Source organism: Schistocerca serialis, chromosome 2 (genome assembly GCF_023864345.2).
Source record: "Schistocerca serialis cubense isolate TAMUIC-IGC-003099 chromosome 2, iqSchSeri2.2, whole genome shotgun sequence".
Taxonomy (NCBI): Eukaryota; Metazoa; Arthropoda; class Insecta; order Orthoptera; family Acrididae; genus Schistocerca; species Schistocerca serialis.
In genome coordinates, this window is record NC_064639.1 from 268,024,865 (window position 1) to 268,041,867 (window position 17,003).

Below are 17,003 nucleotides of genomic sequence, written 5' to 3' on the forward strand. Positions count from 1 at the left end.
AACTACAGTTAAACACAGAATACAAACAATGTGTTTTTTCTGGTGACTCCTCACACTGATGAAAGGTGAAGACTAGGTTAAATGGAAGACTGAAAAATCCACAGTCCTATCCTGTGACCTCTCAGTTTCCAAGCATGTGCTTTACCACTAGATTACCAGGGCTGAAATGTATGCACTTAGTTCACCCACAGATTTTGATGATGAATTTGCAAGTATCAAAATATGTGACATGCTTGACTGTAGTTTTTGATTGTACTGGCTGAGAAGCTTACATTTTTTCCATCATCAAGGGATTGTAGCCCTTAGTATGTGACATAAATTTCTACTTGATACCTATACCAGTTCCCAAGGAAAAGAGGTCTTAACAATAGGACAGACAGACAGAAGGACATAAAGTGATCCTATAAGGGTTCTGTTTTTACCCGCTGATGTAAGAACGCTAAGAAATAGTTTGCATGCTTGTCCTTACAAATTTTCTTTCGTGTTTGGCTTATAGCTTCCAGGTCAACTTAGAATGTTCAGTTCTGTCTGTGGTTTTTGAATGAAATGGCTTAGGGACATTTAAATTCTGAGCCTGGTTCATTCTGTATGTATATGTTAACTCACTGAACATGCCCTGCTGCACACACAAAATCCTCCTCAACACATTGCGTGATTGTTGTGTAATGTTAAGATTAGAATTACTGTGCATTTTCAAGCAAGCCACTACAATGTGTTATTTGTCAGTATGAGCCTTAACTAATTCACATTAACAGTATTTCCACTTGCTTTTGCTGTCTTGATTACCTCTATAATGTTGTATATATAACTCTTCAATTGTAGACTTAAGATTTGGTCCTAATTATAAGTTTTTCAAAGTGCTGCTCAAAACTGTCAAAATTGCAATTTTGTCATCCCAATTTATACCATAAGCATGAGCCTTCTTCATTATCACAGTTTCTGCGGTAAAAATTCTAGTGTTCATAGGAAGGGAGAGTTTTATATAGCACAGTTGAGAGGGGAAAACTGGCAAAGCAATTCTGCCTGTATTATAAATCTGCTAAATGCTCTGATCATTTTGTACCACTGAACTGATTGAGTCTTTGCATGATTAAGCAGTTAAGCACATAGAATTTTGGAGGCTGGAACATAGTCAGCTCGTGCACCTTTCTAAACATTTATTTTATGCTGTGCTTCCGTGTTAGAGGTATGATACGTATCTAGTAAATGTACCCTTTGACTAATAGTAGTGTTTTTTTTAACTATTGGCTAGTAATTCCCTTCAGATATAGAGGGGCATTTCTACAGCTTTAATTAGAACAGCATTAGTCTTAGTGATCCACAGCTTCTGAAATGTATTGTATCAGTTCTTCTGAGAATATATTAAGATGCGTTTTCAGGTGTCTTGTAGCTGTAATCTAGATATGAGCAGATCAGGTCTCTCTTTTTATGCTATACTCCACAGATCTCATCACTTTTATATACACACAAACCCTCTCATCCATTGCTTAACACTGCCTGCACACAGCTCACTGGTTGAATGCACATCTGCTGTTTACAGTTATTTGTTTCAGCTTTCATCATAATTACTGTGCTGACACTGCTTGTACACTAGGCATACAATCAGTCTCTGAATGTTTTGGGCTGGTGATGTATATCAGCACTCTGTATGGGATGTAAAGTAGTTTTTCCTTCATTATAAATTGAATCTCGGATTCGAAGAGAGGCCCAATTCCATGACACCATTTTTGTGGGAAATCAAGAAAAACTGTTTAAAATTTAGAATTGAGTATTACAATGTGAAAAAATTATTTTAAGCAAATATTTTTGATTCATGTATACACTTGAAGCATGAAAATGCATTTCAAACTTGTTTAAGTGAATTATTAAAAATGAAAATTTTAGGCCCTTCTTGGAATCTGATATCATAGAAATGAAAATTTGCCTGAAATAACAGTACTTCTGGGATATTAAAATAAGTTGCTGCAGTAAATAAAAATGTAAAACAACTAATGAAGTAATGCAAATCTCCTATAGTTTCATTTTACACACAGTATTTATCTTCAGATACATTTTTCAAAGCAGAGCGATTCTGTGAACTTAACCACTTGTGATCTTATTATATTATTCCACTTCACTGTCACATTCTACATTTTCTGCAAACTGAAGTGTTTCCATATGCATTCTTATTTTACTTAAATCCTGCAGTTTTGTTGAGTTTACAGGAGCTGCAGGCATGTACAAAGATCACGTGGAAAATCTGGTGTACTCTTAGAGAAAATGTATGAACTATCTTCTTAAATCTCTCTCTTTTTATTAAAGATGAGAGAACTGAAACCATGGTTTTTGTTTTTCCCAGCAGCATTATCACTGAAAAGATACAACATTGTGACATTTTTATCTAACTTTTCATTAAAATATTTGTATAAGGAACTGATTATCTCATTTCCCCTAGTTCTTGCTTTTATTTTGGGCCACAAAAAAGTTTTAGATTATTTGGTTGTGTCACTGTATATACCAAAAACATGCAACCACAGTTGTCTTAATAAAATATTTCACAGATTGGTAAATGAGGAAATGGTATGTTTACCATAAAATCAAATCACAATATTTCTGCTTCATCACTAGTCCCAGCCTTTTATTCGTACTTTTTTTTAAACTGGAATAAGATTTATGGACTGCAAGATCTTTTTGAAGCCGATCTCTTACCTCTTTACTCTTCTCTGGATGAATTTGGATCTTCTTTTGATTGCAAAGGCTACAAATACATGTTTTTGAGCTCCCAAAAGTGTAACTAAAATGATCTCTAAAACACTTAACATAACACCTGCATGATACTTCAGATTTCACTTTTTCTACATCAGTATTTCTAGCTACAGTTTCATCATAATTATCTGGATCATTTATTTGCAAAAATGTACAATACATTTTTGAAACAGACAAATCAGCAGATAAATATCTTCTTTTCATGTTGTCTTTTGATTTTACATAATGAATCACTCTGTAAGGAAATATTTTCTACTTTTGCTCAACATCTATTATTATGTTTCCCTGACCAACAGGAGTCTCTTCTTGATCTTTCAATATAGGTATTCTTCTAAGTCATTTCACAGATACACCATGCAAAGTGACAAGACCTTCATGACACACAGTTCCACATTCTGTACCTGCAGTAACCTAAAATTAGAGAAATATGACTTCATGTAAAAAGAAAGTGTTGAATTTACAAATATTAACCCTGTTGGCAGTTGCTTTGCTTGTTGTTTTGTGTTTCAAGCAATACATTTTATATGCAAATTGAGGTTGAGAGGGGGAGAAAGGAAAGGAAAGGGAGGGGACTACTGCTGTCAGTTGCATAGGGACAGTATTCAGAATCAGCGGTGACAGGGGAAAATGTGTACCAGACTGGGATTCAAACCCAGGATCTCCTGTTTACTAAGCAGCTGCATTAACCACTGTGCCGTCCAGGCCAAAGTGTTACCACAGCTGTGTGGAATATCCCTAATTCCTCATGGTCAATCCACTTTCCCATCAAGTGCTACCCATCCACAGTCCCCGTCCATTTACTCCATGTTTGCTATTCTGAGATTCCCATAGGAGGTTGTACGTATTTATGCATCCACACTGAAAAAGGTGGATCCATTGCCCAGCTAGGTGAATGTGTGGTGTCTGTTCTCTTGGACATGTCTTGATGAACAGACACCATGCATTTTGTTATTGACACCTGCATATGATATATTTAATAGGTCTGTTGTGAATAACAAAACAAAAATGAAATTACTTTTTTCTGTATTTTTCTTAAAATACCTTATAAATAAGCTGATGTGATCTTTGATGGTTCCTTTCTTCCAATTTAAGATATTTATGCTTTATTTTCACATGTGTAAGCATGCCTGGTAAAATTGCATCTTGTCCATTTTGATCTCCTAATTTTTCAAACAGTTTTTTTGCACTATTCTGAAAAGTAGTGCTAACATGAACATCAACATATAAAATACAAATTTTTTATGAGTTAAAATCTGTAAACAGTAAAACAACTTATGAACAAATATCATGCAGATCTGAACAAGTAAACACACTTTTATTCTGAGTCCAATCCTGTTCATTTTGTTTTATTTTCACATTTACTTCATTAAAAATCAATCTCTGAAGCACTGCTAGCAGATGAAGGGTAAGCCATTTGCGAAACTATTGCTCTGTGACTGTGCTGTCATTGAATTCCAAGATTGGCCCAACTCGTCACTTGAGCCTTCTTCCTATTTGCAGAATTTTCTTAATTCAAGCTCTAAAATTGGGAGTTGGGCTGCCAGTGGCGTTCTGCAGAAGCATGGCTAGAAAATGAATGGTTTGCACATGAACTCTCAAAACCACAAGTAATGGGAGTTGGGCCCCACTTCAAATCCTGGACACAATTGTATATCTTTGAATGTCTTCCTTTCTGATGATATTAGTGGGCCATTACAAATGAATGAATCTGACCATGCACATTTTTCTACCATTGTTCATGATTTCAGTTTGATTCACAACTGTTCTGATTTATGGGACTAGAAACATTAGGATACAATGACTCTTTTGTTTAATGAGCAGTGTATAATGGGCTTGGGCTTTATGGTCCACAGGCAGTTATCAGAACTGGGTGAGAACTGGGCTGGTGCTGAGGACTCTGCAACAGTAGCCAACTGTGCACTGTCCTTGTCTGCACGGCCTGACAGTGCAGGTCCTGAGGTGGCTGCTGCTTGCCTGCAGTCACTAAGGGATTGCTTTGATGGTGAACAGTGGACACACAATGGACCTGCTCTCCTTACACGCATCCTTGCACAGCGATGCAATGCTGATAGTGTAAGTACAAGTAAATATACTGACCTACCTCGTTCACGTGTTTTGGTGCATGTTTCATGTCTATCATAAATATTTTTTGCAATGACAATTCTTAAACCAGTCCTGTTGTCTACTTTTCTTAAAGGATGTATTTTTGTGATCACTTCTATTATAAAACATAGTTTATTTTACTTTTGTTTGTTTTTCTTCGTAAAAGATTAATGAAATTATTTTCCTCATTCTACATTTTGAATACTTACTTTTCTATAAATCACAATTGAACAGTATATTTTCTTCATTAAACCACTTTTTTTAAAATTTTGATTGGTCAAGGTGTATCAAGTCGATTGAACCTACTGATACCAGATGTTAGCCTTATCCTGCAACATAATGATGATATAGTATGTCAAAAAGAAAGGGAACAGAACATTGGAAATATTTTTCAAACAAATTTTTTAATACATAGGCAGTGGCAACAGACTGATCTATAGTGTAGTCTGAGATATAGGCTACATTGAAAAGTGACTGAGCAAGAGTAACAAGAGTTAGTGGAGCCAATAAATGTAAACAGGAAATGTTAGTTGTGGTGCAATACTGATCTGTAAACATAGCCTCAGGCCTAGTTTAGGTTGGAAGATGGCACTTTGATTGTAAGGTGGCGAAGCAGTGTCAAAAACATTAGTTATTTCAAAATTTTCTTCCCTAAATTTCACTTTTACGTTTGTTAAATTGTCATGAATTATGTTGCTTACTTTTTAATTTTTTGTTTTTGATACCAGATTTTGAGATTTCTTGTCTGTCATGTCTCTGTTTACAGAGACCTGTAAATTATCCTGTTGTTGTGCCATTGTAGAACATACTGTAGTGAATTATTGACATTGTCCCAGTTTTCATCTTTTCTTTTACCTCAGATTTTGTTTCTGAATTTATCTCTTTCATTTATTATTTCTGTACTGATACCTGCGCATTTTACATCTTTTTCTATTTTTTGAAGCCAGTTTTTTTTATTGAACTGTGTACTATGTTAAAAATCCTCTTTGTGAATCTGTTTTTCATATTATGTCCACAGGATTTGAAGCAGCATTTTCTGGTCATAACTGCGAGTCCATCTGTATGTTTGTCTAATTCTTTGGTTGGTCCCTTCATCCATATACCATCTTTGTGTACTGTTCACACCTGATGCTTTGTCTGTGGTCATTTTTGATGCACAGTCGGCTTTTGGTACTACAACTGTATTGTAGTGCCTGAGTTTGGCCTGTCTTGATATGTTTCTTTTATTGTAGTGTGCCCATGTGAGTTTTTATGCTTTCTTAAGTATTTCTGTTCCTGTATGTTGGCTGCCTTGTCTGAACCTCCTATTCGTGTATGCTGACAGAAAAAAAGTCTGAACACCAAGAAGGACTGAAAGATGATGCCTATTCAAATTGCACGCCAGTCAAATGAATGTGGCACCGGTAGTGCTTGTATGAGGATGCAAATCAGGTTTGCTTTAAGTACACACTGTAGTGGTCATTACTCTTGAGACTGGACATACGTTAGTGTTAATCACGAATGCCTTTAAGATGACAAAGATGTCATTATCAACAGCTCATCGAGTTTGAACGAGGTTGGGTAATAAGAATATGATAAGCTGGCTGTTCCTTCCACAGTATTGCAGAAAGGCTTGGCATGATTGCAGCCACTTTACATGACCACTGGCAGTGGTGGTCACGGGAATGTGCGGTCACAACAAGACTGGGCTCTGGATGGCCATGTGGCACTAATGAGAGGGAAGACTGTCACGTTTTTCACATGGCCGTGGCACACCATACTGTATCTGCAGGAGCAATTCAAGCAACAGTTGGCACAACAGTGACACAATGAACTGTTAGTGTTACAATTGGTTACTTCAAGGACAGCTCTGGGCCAGGCATCCTGTAGCAAGCATTCCACTGACTCTAGGCCACTACCATTTGCAACTTCAGTGGCATCAAGCAAGAGCTTGTTGTAAGTCAGAGGAGAGGTCTGTTGTGTTTTCTGATGAAAGCTGGTTCTGCCTCAATGCCAGCAATGACAGTATGCTAGTTGGGAGGAGGCCTGGTGACCACCTGCAACCAACAGCACAATTTCATGTGACAGCAGGTGCAGGCATCCTGACTGCACATTTGTACATCAGTCTGATGATTTGAGCTGTTGTGCTGCCATTTATGAACAGCATGCCAGGGAATGTTTCTCAACAGGATAATGCTCATCCCCATACTGCTGTTTTAACCCAACAAGCTCTACAAAGTGTTGACATGTTACCTTGGCGTGCTTGATCACTAGATCTGTTTCCAGCCAAGCACGCAAGGGACATCATCAGATGACAACTCCAGCAGCATCCACAACCAGCATTATTAACCCACCCTGTATTGACCAATAAAACACAACACACATGGAGGTCCATCCTACAAACTGTCATCCTGCACCTGTACAAAACAATGCATGCACATTTGCATGCTTGCATTCATCATTCTGTCAGTTACACTGGTTATTCATGTGCCAGCATTTGAAGCTTGCAATGGTTTTTCTCAAACTTACTGGTAAGGTATAGGATTGCTAAGCAGGGCACATGGGCTCTTGTGGAATCCATACTGTAACACAATAAACAGCACAACAGCCATAATCCAAAGAACAAGCAATACAATTCAATGAGTACAGGTGTTACACTAGTTACTACGCTGTTACCAGTGAACATTACTTAGTATCCCCCTCCCGTGAGAATTGCGACCACACTCTGCTACCATTGGTAAGGTATAGGAATGATAAGCAGGGCACTTGGGTTGCTGGAGTGGAATGCTGACCCTATTTGAGGATACAACATTTTATTTTCACTGGTAACAACACATTGATTAATTAGCATTTGCAAATTGCAGTGATTTACACTGCTTATTCAATTGTTTAAAAGCAATGAGAATAATTCAAAAAAATTTAAAAGAAAAACAGCCTTATGGCCCAATTTTAAGTTACTAAAAATTATGTTACACAGATATAACTTTAACATAACTGCAGATCTGAGCTCACTAGTTGTGAAATTAAGTCAGTTATCTGGCCTTGTGAATATGAAAAATAACTATTTGTAAAAGCTGTTAGGTTTCAAAAATACTCAAATAGCAAGATCTCATAAATAACATTTGGCAATATGATGTTATGATAGCCTGAAAAATCTACACAGCAACCAGCACATTCTCGACGTTTTCCGTTCATATTGACACATGTCTGAATTCTGTGCTCGAGAGCTCAAGTGACAACAACAGGCAAGAGGGCCTACACACACCAATAATGGCTTCTAGTACACACAAACCCAGTACTAATATACAGTTCACTAAAATACTAAAACCAACAGCCAAGCACTGGGTAGCACCAAATGCAGGAAGAGATGTTAAACGTTATAGTGTGATGACCGCAGTTACTGTTAAAGCAGTAGTTCATTAAACAATCTCCTATGACATGAAATTTCACTTGATAAATTTATAAACCACAACTAGCTCAAGGTGATAATGACCAGACAATCTGCAAATAATCTTAACCTTTGACTCAAAAAATTGACCACTTAACATATTGACAATAATAATAAAAAAGGAATTGCTGAATATTGGCCAGACTTGTGATTCGAGATAAATGCAAGTGAACCAGGACACAGCACAGTTTTATGGACTTGCAATACCAAGTATCCTGGACCCACGTCCAAATAGTTTATGTAATGATGAGTGAAAATCAAAGTGTCTATGTGAAGCAATCACATCCAAAAGTTCCACCACAAAATAGCTCACTATTTAAAGGTAGTCTAGGAGCTTGCTGTTAACATGCATGCCAGGGTAATCTCATGCACTCTCCTCAGGATTCAAGATAGACACGACTCTTAAACAGAGCCTAAGTTGACCGATGACTGCTTCCGCACTCCAGTTCTGCTTGCCACCACACCCAGGCACTGGAATGTCAACACTGTCCATCCTCATTGTGCTGACTGACTACCCGCAATGCTCTGTGCACTGTCTTCCCTCTGTCACTGCTGCTGGCCGAGTCTCCGTCACTGCCCTTGACTGAATCCCACATCGTGAACCACAACCCTCTTAAATAGAGGGCTCTAGCCAACCAGGACACCACAAAGGACATAACTTCAACTGAGAAACTATCCTGCCATGAGCATCGCAGGAAGTCACAGTTCACTTACATTATTCTGTGAACTTGTGATGTTAATCACTTAAGTATGTTACATAGACAAAGTATTTTCAAAATTTCATTACTCTATATTAATTATTTCAAGTTGGGATTGTTTTCCATTAGATACTTGAATTTTTCCACTATTTTAACACTTCTATATTTTGTGTGCATAGCTTGTGTGGTGTTGTTCCTTTCCATGTATTGCATTTTCTCATGTGATATCTGTAGACCCGTTCTGGCACAGACTTCACTTAAGTGTTCCAGTGCTTTTGTGTATTGTCTGCAGGTCATCTGCAAATTCTAGTCATTTTATGTTTTTTTTTTGTTTGCACATGTTCTTCCTAACTGAATCCCTTTTACTTTTTCTTCCCATTGTTTGATAATGTTGTCTAACAGCACGTTGCATGAAAGTTGTGAGAGCCCATTTCCTCATCTGACCACTATATGTATGTCAAATGGTTGAGATTTTGCTTTTTATGTAATGTGGTGTCTGAATTGAACAGATTTGGAACCTGTGAACACACTTGAAAAATCAGGCAGATGAACAACACTGTAGTCCAAACTGTGGACTTTAAGAAGGCCTAAAACTCCACAGACAGATAGACTCTCTTTGTCATATTAGAAGAATACAGGATAGAAAGAAAGGCTAGAGCATTCATACAACAGACATTCACTGTCTGTTGTATGGGTTCCCTTGTTTTTCTGACTGTTCCTTTCTGTATGTGGAGTTGTACACCTCCCTTAAGTCCACAACTGGACTACAGTGTTGCTCATCTGCCTGACTTTCAGGAGTGTTCACAGGTTCAAAGTATATTAAATATAATTATGATCTTCCCCTTTTGCAGCCTGCTGGGTATTCACCTATCTGCATTAGCATGTTGTTCCAGTCTGTTGAGTAATGCCTTGGGAAGAATTTTGTAAGTGACCAGTAATAACGAGATACCTCTGTAATTATTAGAATGTCTTGTTGCCCTTTTTGTGCAGTCAGTGGATCAATGAAAATTTCCATTCCTGTCATATTTTCTCTGTAATCCAGATTTTTGCAAGAATTTTGTGAATATTCGGTGTGATGTTTTGGTCCTTTTTTTAAAAATCTCCTCTACCTCTGTGATTGTAGGCTGTTTTGAATCAACATTTGGTTTTGTTTTGATGACTTTTTTCTTTAGGTTTTGCAGTTGAGGGGTTTATGAAAGTATTTTGAAGGAATTTTCCAGTATTCTTCAGTGTTTGTTTCTAGAGGTTGTCTGTTCTTTAGAAGCAGATATTTGAAGGCTGATAACTGCTTAATGCTTATCCTTGAATATTCTTTAAAAGTTTCTCATATTATCCCTTTTAAAGTCTTCCTTGATTTCATTTAGTTGACTTCTGTTGTATACCCTTTTCACTTTTTTAATATCTTTCAAGGACTGTTTTCATTTCTGGACTTAATGGAAATCCTGCCATGTTTCTGTTACTGTTAAACTTCTTCCATGCCTGGAACCTATATTCAGTGGTCTGATCTCAAGTTGCTTTCCGCCATCTATGTTGGTGTTTTGTAGGAGGTTGACCCCAATGACTTGCCTTCTTAACTGTCTTCACAAGAAGTGTCCAATTTTGTGTTGTTTTTTGATTAATTTCTTCAATAAGTTTGCCTTTGTTTACTTTCAAGTATGGCAACAACCTTGCCGCAGTGGTTACACCGGTTCCCGTGAGATCACCGAAGTTAAGTGCTGTAGGGCGTGGTCGGCACTTGGATGGGTGACCATCCAGGCCGCCATGCGCTGTTGCCATTTTCGAGGTGCACTCAGCCTTGTGATGCCAATTGAGGAGCTACTCGACCGAATAGTAGTGGTTTCGGTCAAGAATACCATCATAACGACCTGGATAGCAATGTGCTGACCCCACGACCCTCCTATCCGCATCCTCCCCTGAGGATGACATGGCGGTCGGATGGTCCCAGTAGGCCACTCGTGGCCTGAAGATGGAGTTTTTTTTACTTTCAAGTATTCTGGATCCAGCCTTTTAATTTTATTTTGTATTCCCTTTCAGTTTGTTGCGATTGGTCTTATCTTTACTTGTGGCGAGTGCTGATCAGAATCCAAGTATCCTTTATGTATTCTCACGTTCAAAATCTCTCTTGTATTTTTGTTTGTTATGTTTACCTATATACAACTATCTGAAACTCTCCCCATATGTTTTTGAGCATTTATCATGTGAGTTTTTGTCCTGGCATTTGGAATTGTGGTGACATAATTTTTAAGTTATTATTTTGACAATAATGTATGAGATGCCCCCATTCATAGCTGGGGGTTTGTGTTCTATGTATGGGCCTGTGATTTGCTTGTGCTTTTTATCTTTGCCTAGGCGTGCACTGGTATCTCCTAATACAATTTTAACATGTCTTTCTGGTATTTTGTTTGTTATTTCTTCCAGGTCCTCCTAAAAGACCTAGACTTCCTGTAGTTTCTTTCTGTTGTGATCATTTGTCAATGCATGTATAATGATGGTTGCATATCTGATGTTTCCTGATTTGAAGGTCATTGGGGAGATCCTTTCTGATACTGAAATGAAATCTATGATGAGGTCTGTAGTTTATTTATGCACGGCAGATCCTGTGTGTAAAATTGTTGGTGTTCCTCTTCTATCAGCAGGTTTTTCGCATTGTATTATACAATTTTCATCTTTGAAGAACATGCATATTAAACTTCCTGGCAGATTAAAACTGTGTGCCAGACCAAGACTCGAACTTGGGAACTTTGCCTTTCGCAAGTGCACTACCGACTGAGCTACCCAGTACCTTGTCTCCTACCTTCCAAACTTTACAGAAGCTCTCCTGCAAACCTGGCAGAAGTAAAGCTGTGAGGACGGGGTGTGAGTCGCACTTGGGTAGCTCAGTCGGTAGAGCACTTGCCCGCGAAAGGCAAAGGTCCCGAGTTCGAGTCTCGGTGCGCCACACAGGTTTAATCAGCCAGGAAGTTTCATATCAGCACACACTCCGCTGCAGAGTGAAAATCTCATTCTGGAAACATGCATATTACCTGTTACTCCTCAGGTTTATCTTGAAAATTTTGGTATAAATTTCTGTATTATTTCAGAAGACAGTTTCCTTCATTTCTGTGATTGATAATTTAGCAGATAATTGTTTATTATACAAATCACATTTGATTATTTAATTGGATAGATAAAAATATCTACTCACCAAATGGTGGCAGAACACACACATCAAAGAATGTTGTAATGGGCATGCCTTAGGAGACATTGGCTCATTCTTCAGACAAAAGGGTTGAAGGGGATGGAAGAAGGGTGAAGGAAAAGGACTGGAGAGATCTAGGAAAAGGGGTAGATTTCAGGAAAATCACCCAGAACCATGCATCAGGGGAGACTTACTGTATGGGATGCGAAGGAAAAACTGGTTGTTGGGGACTGCATCAGACTAGATTTGAAAAATTGAGAGCTTAAATGTGGAAGACAGAGTAATAAGCAAGACAGAGATTACTGCTGAAACATCATCCAAGCATTAATAAGAATAAAAGCTAAGTGCATTGTACATAACAGAGGTGGGAGGGGGCAGTGAAAAGTAGACGGAAAAGACAATGAAAGATGTAGAAAACTAAAATGGTGTGAAGCAAAGAGTACTTACAGTGAAGTAATGCTGAGATGGAAGAAATTAACATAAATTAAGCCAGGTGGGTGGCGAGAACTACGGACAAGTTGTAGTGCTAGTTCCCACCTGTGAAGTTCTGAGAAACTGGTGTCTGGGGGAAGAATCCAGATGACGCATGTGGTGAAACAGGCACCATGGTCATGATTGTCATGTTGTAGAGCATGCAACAGGATATTGTGAGTTGCCAGTATGCACCCTCCACTTATGCCAGTTCATCCTAATTGATAATTTGGTGGTAGTCATACTTATGTAGAAGGCTGAACAGTATTTACATAATAGCTGGTATATGACGTGTTGTTTTGCAGGTGGCTCTCCCTTTGATAGTATATGTTTTGCCAGTTTCAGGGCTATCATAAGTGGTGGTAGAAGGGTGCATAGGGCAAGTATTGCAGTGGGCTGGGTCACAGGGGTAGGAGCCATAGGGTAGGGAGATGGGTGCAGAAGGAGCATAGGGTCTGACAAGAATGTTGCGGAAGTTGAAAGGACACGGAAAGTTATCCTAGGAGTTGTTGTTGTTGTTGTGGTCTTCAGTCCTGAGACTGGTTTGATGCAGCTCTCCATGCTAATCTATCCTGTCCAAGCTCCTTCATCTCCCAGTACCTACTGCAACCTACATCCTTCTGAATCTGCTTAGTGTATTCATCTCTTGGTCTCCCTCTACGATTTTTAGCCTCCACACTGCCCTCTAATGCTAAATTTGTGATCCCTTGATGCCTCAGGACATGTCCTACCAGCCATCCATGTCCATCCTAGGAGTGATGGGCAAAATTTCAGACAGAATGGATCTCACTTCAGGGCATGATTTTAGAAAGACATGGCCCTGTTGAAGTAGCTGATTAACATATTCCAGGCCAGGATAATACTGAGGCACCAATGATGTACTCCAGCTGATTAACATATTCCAGGCCAGGATAATACTGAGGCACCAATGATGTACTCCAAAGCTGCTTTTTGGAGGGGTCAGCAGTTCCAGGATTGGATGTGATGGCCTGGAAAATCTGCTTTTTAACTAGGCTGGTGCGGTAATTATGCAATGAAAGCTGAGGTGAGAATGGTGATGTATTGATGTAAAGAGTCTGCATCCGAACAGATACGTTTGCCTTGGATGCCATGGCTGTGTGGGAGGGAACGTTAGACATGGAAAGGATGGAAACTGTCAAAATGTAAGTACTGTTTTTTATTTGTAGGTTTAATGTGGACAAAAGTGTGTAGCTGGCCTTTGGTGAGTATGAGATGAACATCAAGGAAAGTAGCATGGGATTCGGAATAGGACCATGTGAAATTTAATTGGGAGAAGGTATTCAGAGATTCCAGGAATTTTAGCAGGTCAGCCTCACCATGAGTCCATATGGTAAAGATGTCATCAATGTATCTAAACCAAACCAGGGACTGAAGACTTACAGATCCCAGGAAAGCCCCCTCCAAGTGACCTATGAAAAGGTTGGCAAGGGAAGGAGTCATCCTGGTTCCCGTGGCTATACCACTGATTTGTTTGTATGTCTGCCTCTCAAAAGTGAAGTAGTTGTTGGTAGGTACAAAGTTGATTAAGGTGAGTAGGAAGGATGTCATAGGTTTGGGATCAGATGGACGCTGACTGAGGAAATGTTCAGCGGCAAACTGACCATGTACGTGGGGGATGTTGGTATAGAGGGAGGTCGCATCAGTGGTGACAAGCAAGGTATGTGGTGGGAGTGGAACAGGCACAGATTTCAGACAATCTGGGAAATGGTTGGTATCTTTGATGTAGGAGGGGAGTCTTTGTACTATGAGTTGCAGGTGTTGAACAACTAAGGCAGATATATAATCAGTGGGTGCTTTGAAGCCAGCTACTATAGGACGACCAGGATGATTGGGTTTGTGGATTTTAGGAAGAAGGTAAAAGGAGGGGATGCATGGTTTGGATGAGGTGATAAGTTCTTTGGATTGAGGTGTTAATCCTTGTGAGGGTCCTGATGTTTAAAGGAGGGACTGCAGGTCAGTTTGGATTACAGGGATGGGATCTTGTTGGCGGACGCTGTATGTAGAGGTGTCAGACAGCTGGCGTAGACATTCACTAACATACTCCTTTTGGTCAAGTACTACAATGGCAAATCCTTTATCTGCTGGGAGGAAAATGATGGAGTCATCAGCTTTTGGGAAACATAGAGCCTGGCGTTCTGCAGAGGACAGGTTACAGTCATGTAGGGATCTGAGGAAGGGTTGTGAAGAAATACTGGATTTGAGGAATTCGTGGAAGGCTTGTAAGGGATGATTTTGAGGTAGTCACAGTGGATCAGGTTGGGATCATGGTCTGAACTGTTAAAGTCAGGGTTAAATGTCAGGTTTGCTGGTGGAAAGGTTTTGTGGTTGGGTTGCAAAGTGATATTTCCAACAGATATTAAGGGTGAAGAAAAGTAGGTCCTTCACCAAAGCAGCATTATCAAACACAGGTTTAGGGCTGAAAGTGAGGACTTTAGATAATACAATTTAGGAGAGGAGAGTGCTTTAGATGACAGGTTAAGGACACTGTACTGTTGAGACTGATTCTTGGGATTATGGGTTATTCTTGTTCTGGGAGGCAGTGGTGAAGGTTGTGTGGTGTTAAGAAGGTTGGCCAAGCTCAGTTTGCAGGAGAAAAGTGGTGGTTGATGGTGTGGCTGTTTAGGGAGCTGCAGAGGGACGGGAAGGGAAATACCACTTTTCAGGTAGTTTACGAGAAGGTGGGATAGCTTTTCGAGATGAAGTCTGGCATGTTGTTGCAGTTCAAAGTTGGCTTGGTGGATGATAACATTCAAGGAAACATAAGGAGCAGATAACTGGTCGATTTTGTAGAAGGAGAGAAGTCTGGTAGAGTGGAAATTTGCTGATGAGGCATATAGGCCAGAGGTTAGACAGGTAAGAGCAAGAGATTGCTGTATTTGAAACTGTAAAAGAGCCTGGAGTGGGGTAGGATTGCATCTAGAAACAGGGACTTCCAATGTTATGCCTTTTGAAGTAACTCCAAGGGACAATCAGGTTTCAAGAAACAGAATGTGGGACCTTAGTTGCGATAGTGCAAAGGTATGTTTTCAAAAAGAATGGGTGTATTGTCAGATGGGATTCACCATGGCAAAAGAGAACAGTTTGGAGAATTAGAAATCATGAGAGTGGAAAAAAATAAATAAGCAGAGGGTGGAAAAGATAGAAAAATGGAAGAAAACCAAGCAAAAAATTCGTATGGAAATAGAACAAGAGGTGATGAGTGGGCGATCTATATGATATGAAAAAAAAAATAAAAGGAAAAAATCGATCGGCAAAGTCGTGAAAACAGATGAAATTTTAGAAACTGGGTAAACAGAAAGTGAAAGTCATAGGAGAAAATGTAAACTACTTAACTTGGCAATTAAAGTGACGTGAGAGATGGCAATAAAAGTCGATAAGATCGGTTTGGCGAAAAACAAATGCACAAAAACGTGAAAAAATGACATATAAACAAGAAAGTGGATGGTGGAAAAAAAAAATAGCTGTCAAATTTGCAAATAAATAGGCGAAAGATGATCGGGAGAAGGCCATGCAGTGCAATGAAGTGTAAAGTGTTGTATGCAAATTCGTAAATAGCAATGGAATTTTTATATGCAGTTAAAAGTGGAACCGTCCACGAGCATGGAAATCAGAATTAGAAAAGATGTAGGGGCAAATTGTTGATTAGTCTTGATGATACACTTAAAGTAGTAAAGGAGTTTCGCTGTTTGGGGAGCAAAATAACTAATGATGGTCGAAGTAGAGAGGACATCAAATGTAGACTGGCAATGGCGAGGAAAGCGTTTCTGAAGAAGAGAAATTTGTTAACATCGAGTATAAATTTAAGTGTCAGGAAGTCGTTTCTGAAAGTATTTGTATGGAGCGTACCCATGTATGGAAGTGAAACATGGACGATAAACAGTTTGGACAAGAAGAGAATAGAAGCTTTCAAAATGTGGTGCTACAGAAGAATGCTGAAGATTAGATGGGTAGATCACATAACCAATGACGAGGTATTGAATAGAATTGGGGAGAAGAGGAGTTTGTGGCACAACTTGACAAGAAGAAGGGACCGGTTGGTAGGACATGTTCTGAGGCATCAAGGGATCACAAATTTAGCATTGGAGGGTATTATGGAGGGTAAAAATCCTAGAGGGAGACCAAGAAATGAATACACTAAGCAGATTCAGAAGAATGTAGGTTGCAGTAAGTACTGGGAGATGAAGAAGCTTGCACAGGATAGAGTAGCATGGGGGGCTGCATCAAACCAGTCTCTGGATTGAAGATAACAACAACAACAACACAGATAAATAAACGGATAGATTAGCTGATAAGGTAGAAAACAGACGACAGTTTGAACAAGACAGCTGCATGGAGTGGCTGCGCAATTAGAGGCACCAAG

General features: G+C 39.1%; 1 protein-coding gene and 1 pseudogene across 5 annotated transcripts in view; both read left to right on the forward strand.

Annotated features, from left to right (window-relative positions):
* LOC126457023 (lactosylceramide 4-alpha-galactosyltransferase-like) overlaps positions 1–17,003 on the forward strand; it is a 468,934-nt gene that overhangs the window by 436,296 nt on the left and 15,635 nt on the right. For all 5 annotated transcript variants that reach the window (XM_050092998.1, XM_050092997.1, XM_050092996.1 and 2 more), the window contains one exon: positions 4,599–4,818. In XM_050092998.1, the coding sequence (XP_049948955.1) occupies positions 4,599–4,818 (220 nt within the window). The remainder of the gene's footprint in view (positions 1–4,598; positions 4,819–17,003) is intronic.
* Positions 10,631–10,748, forward strand: LOC126459210 (5S ribosomal RNA; annotated as a pseudogene).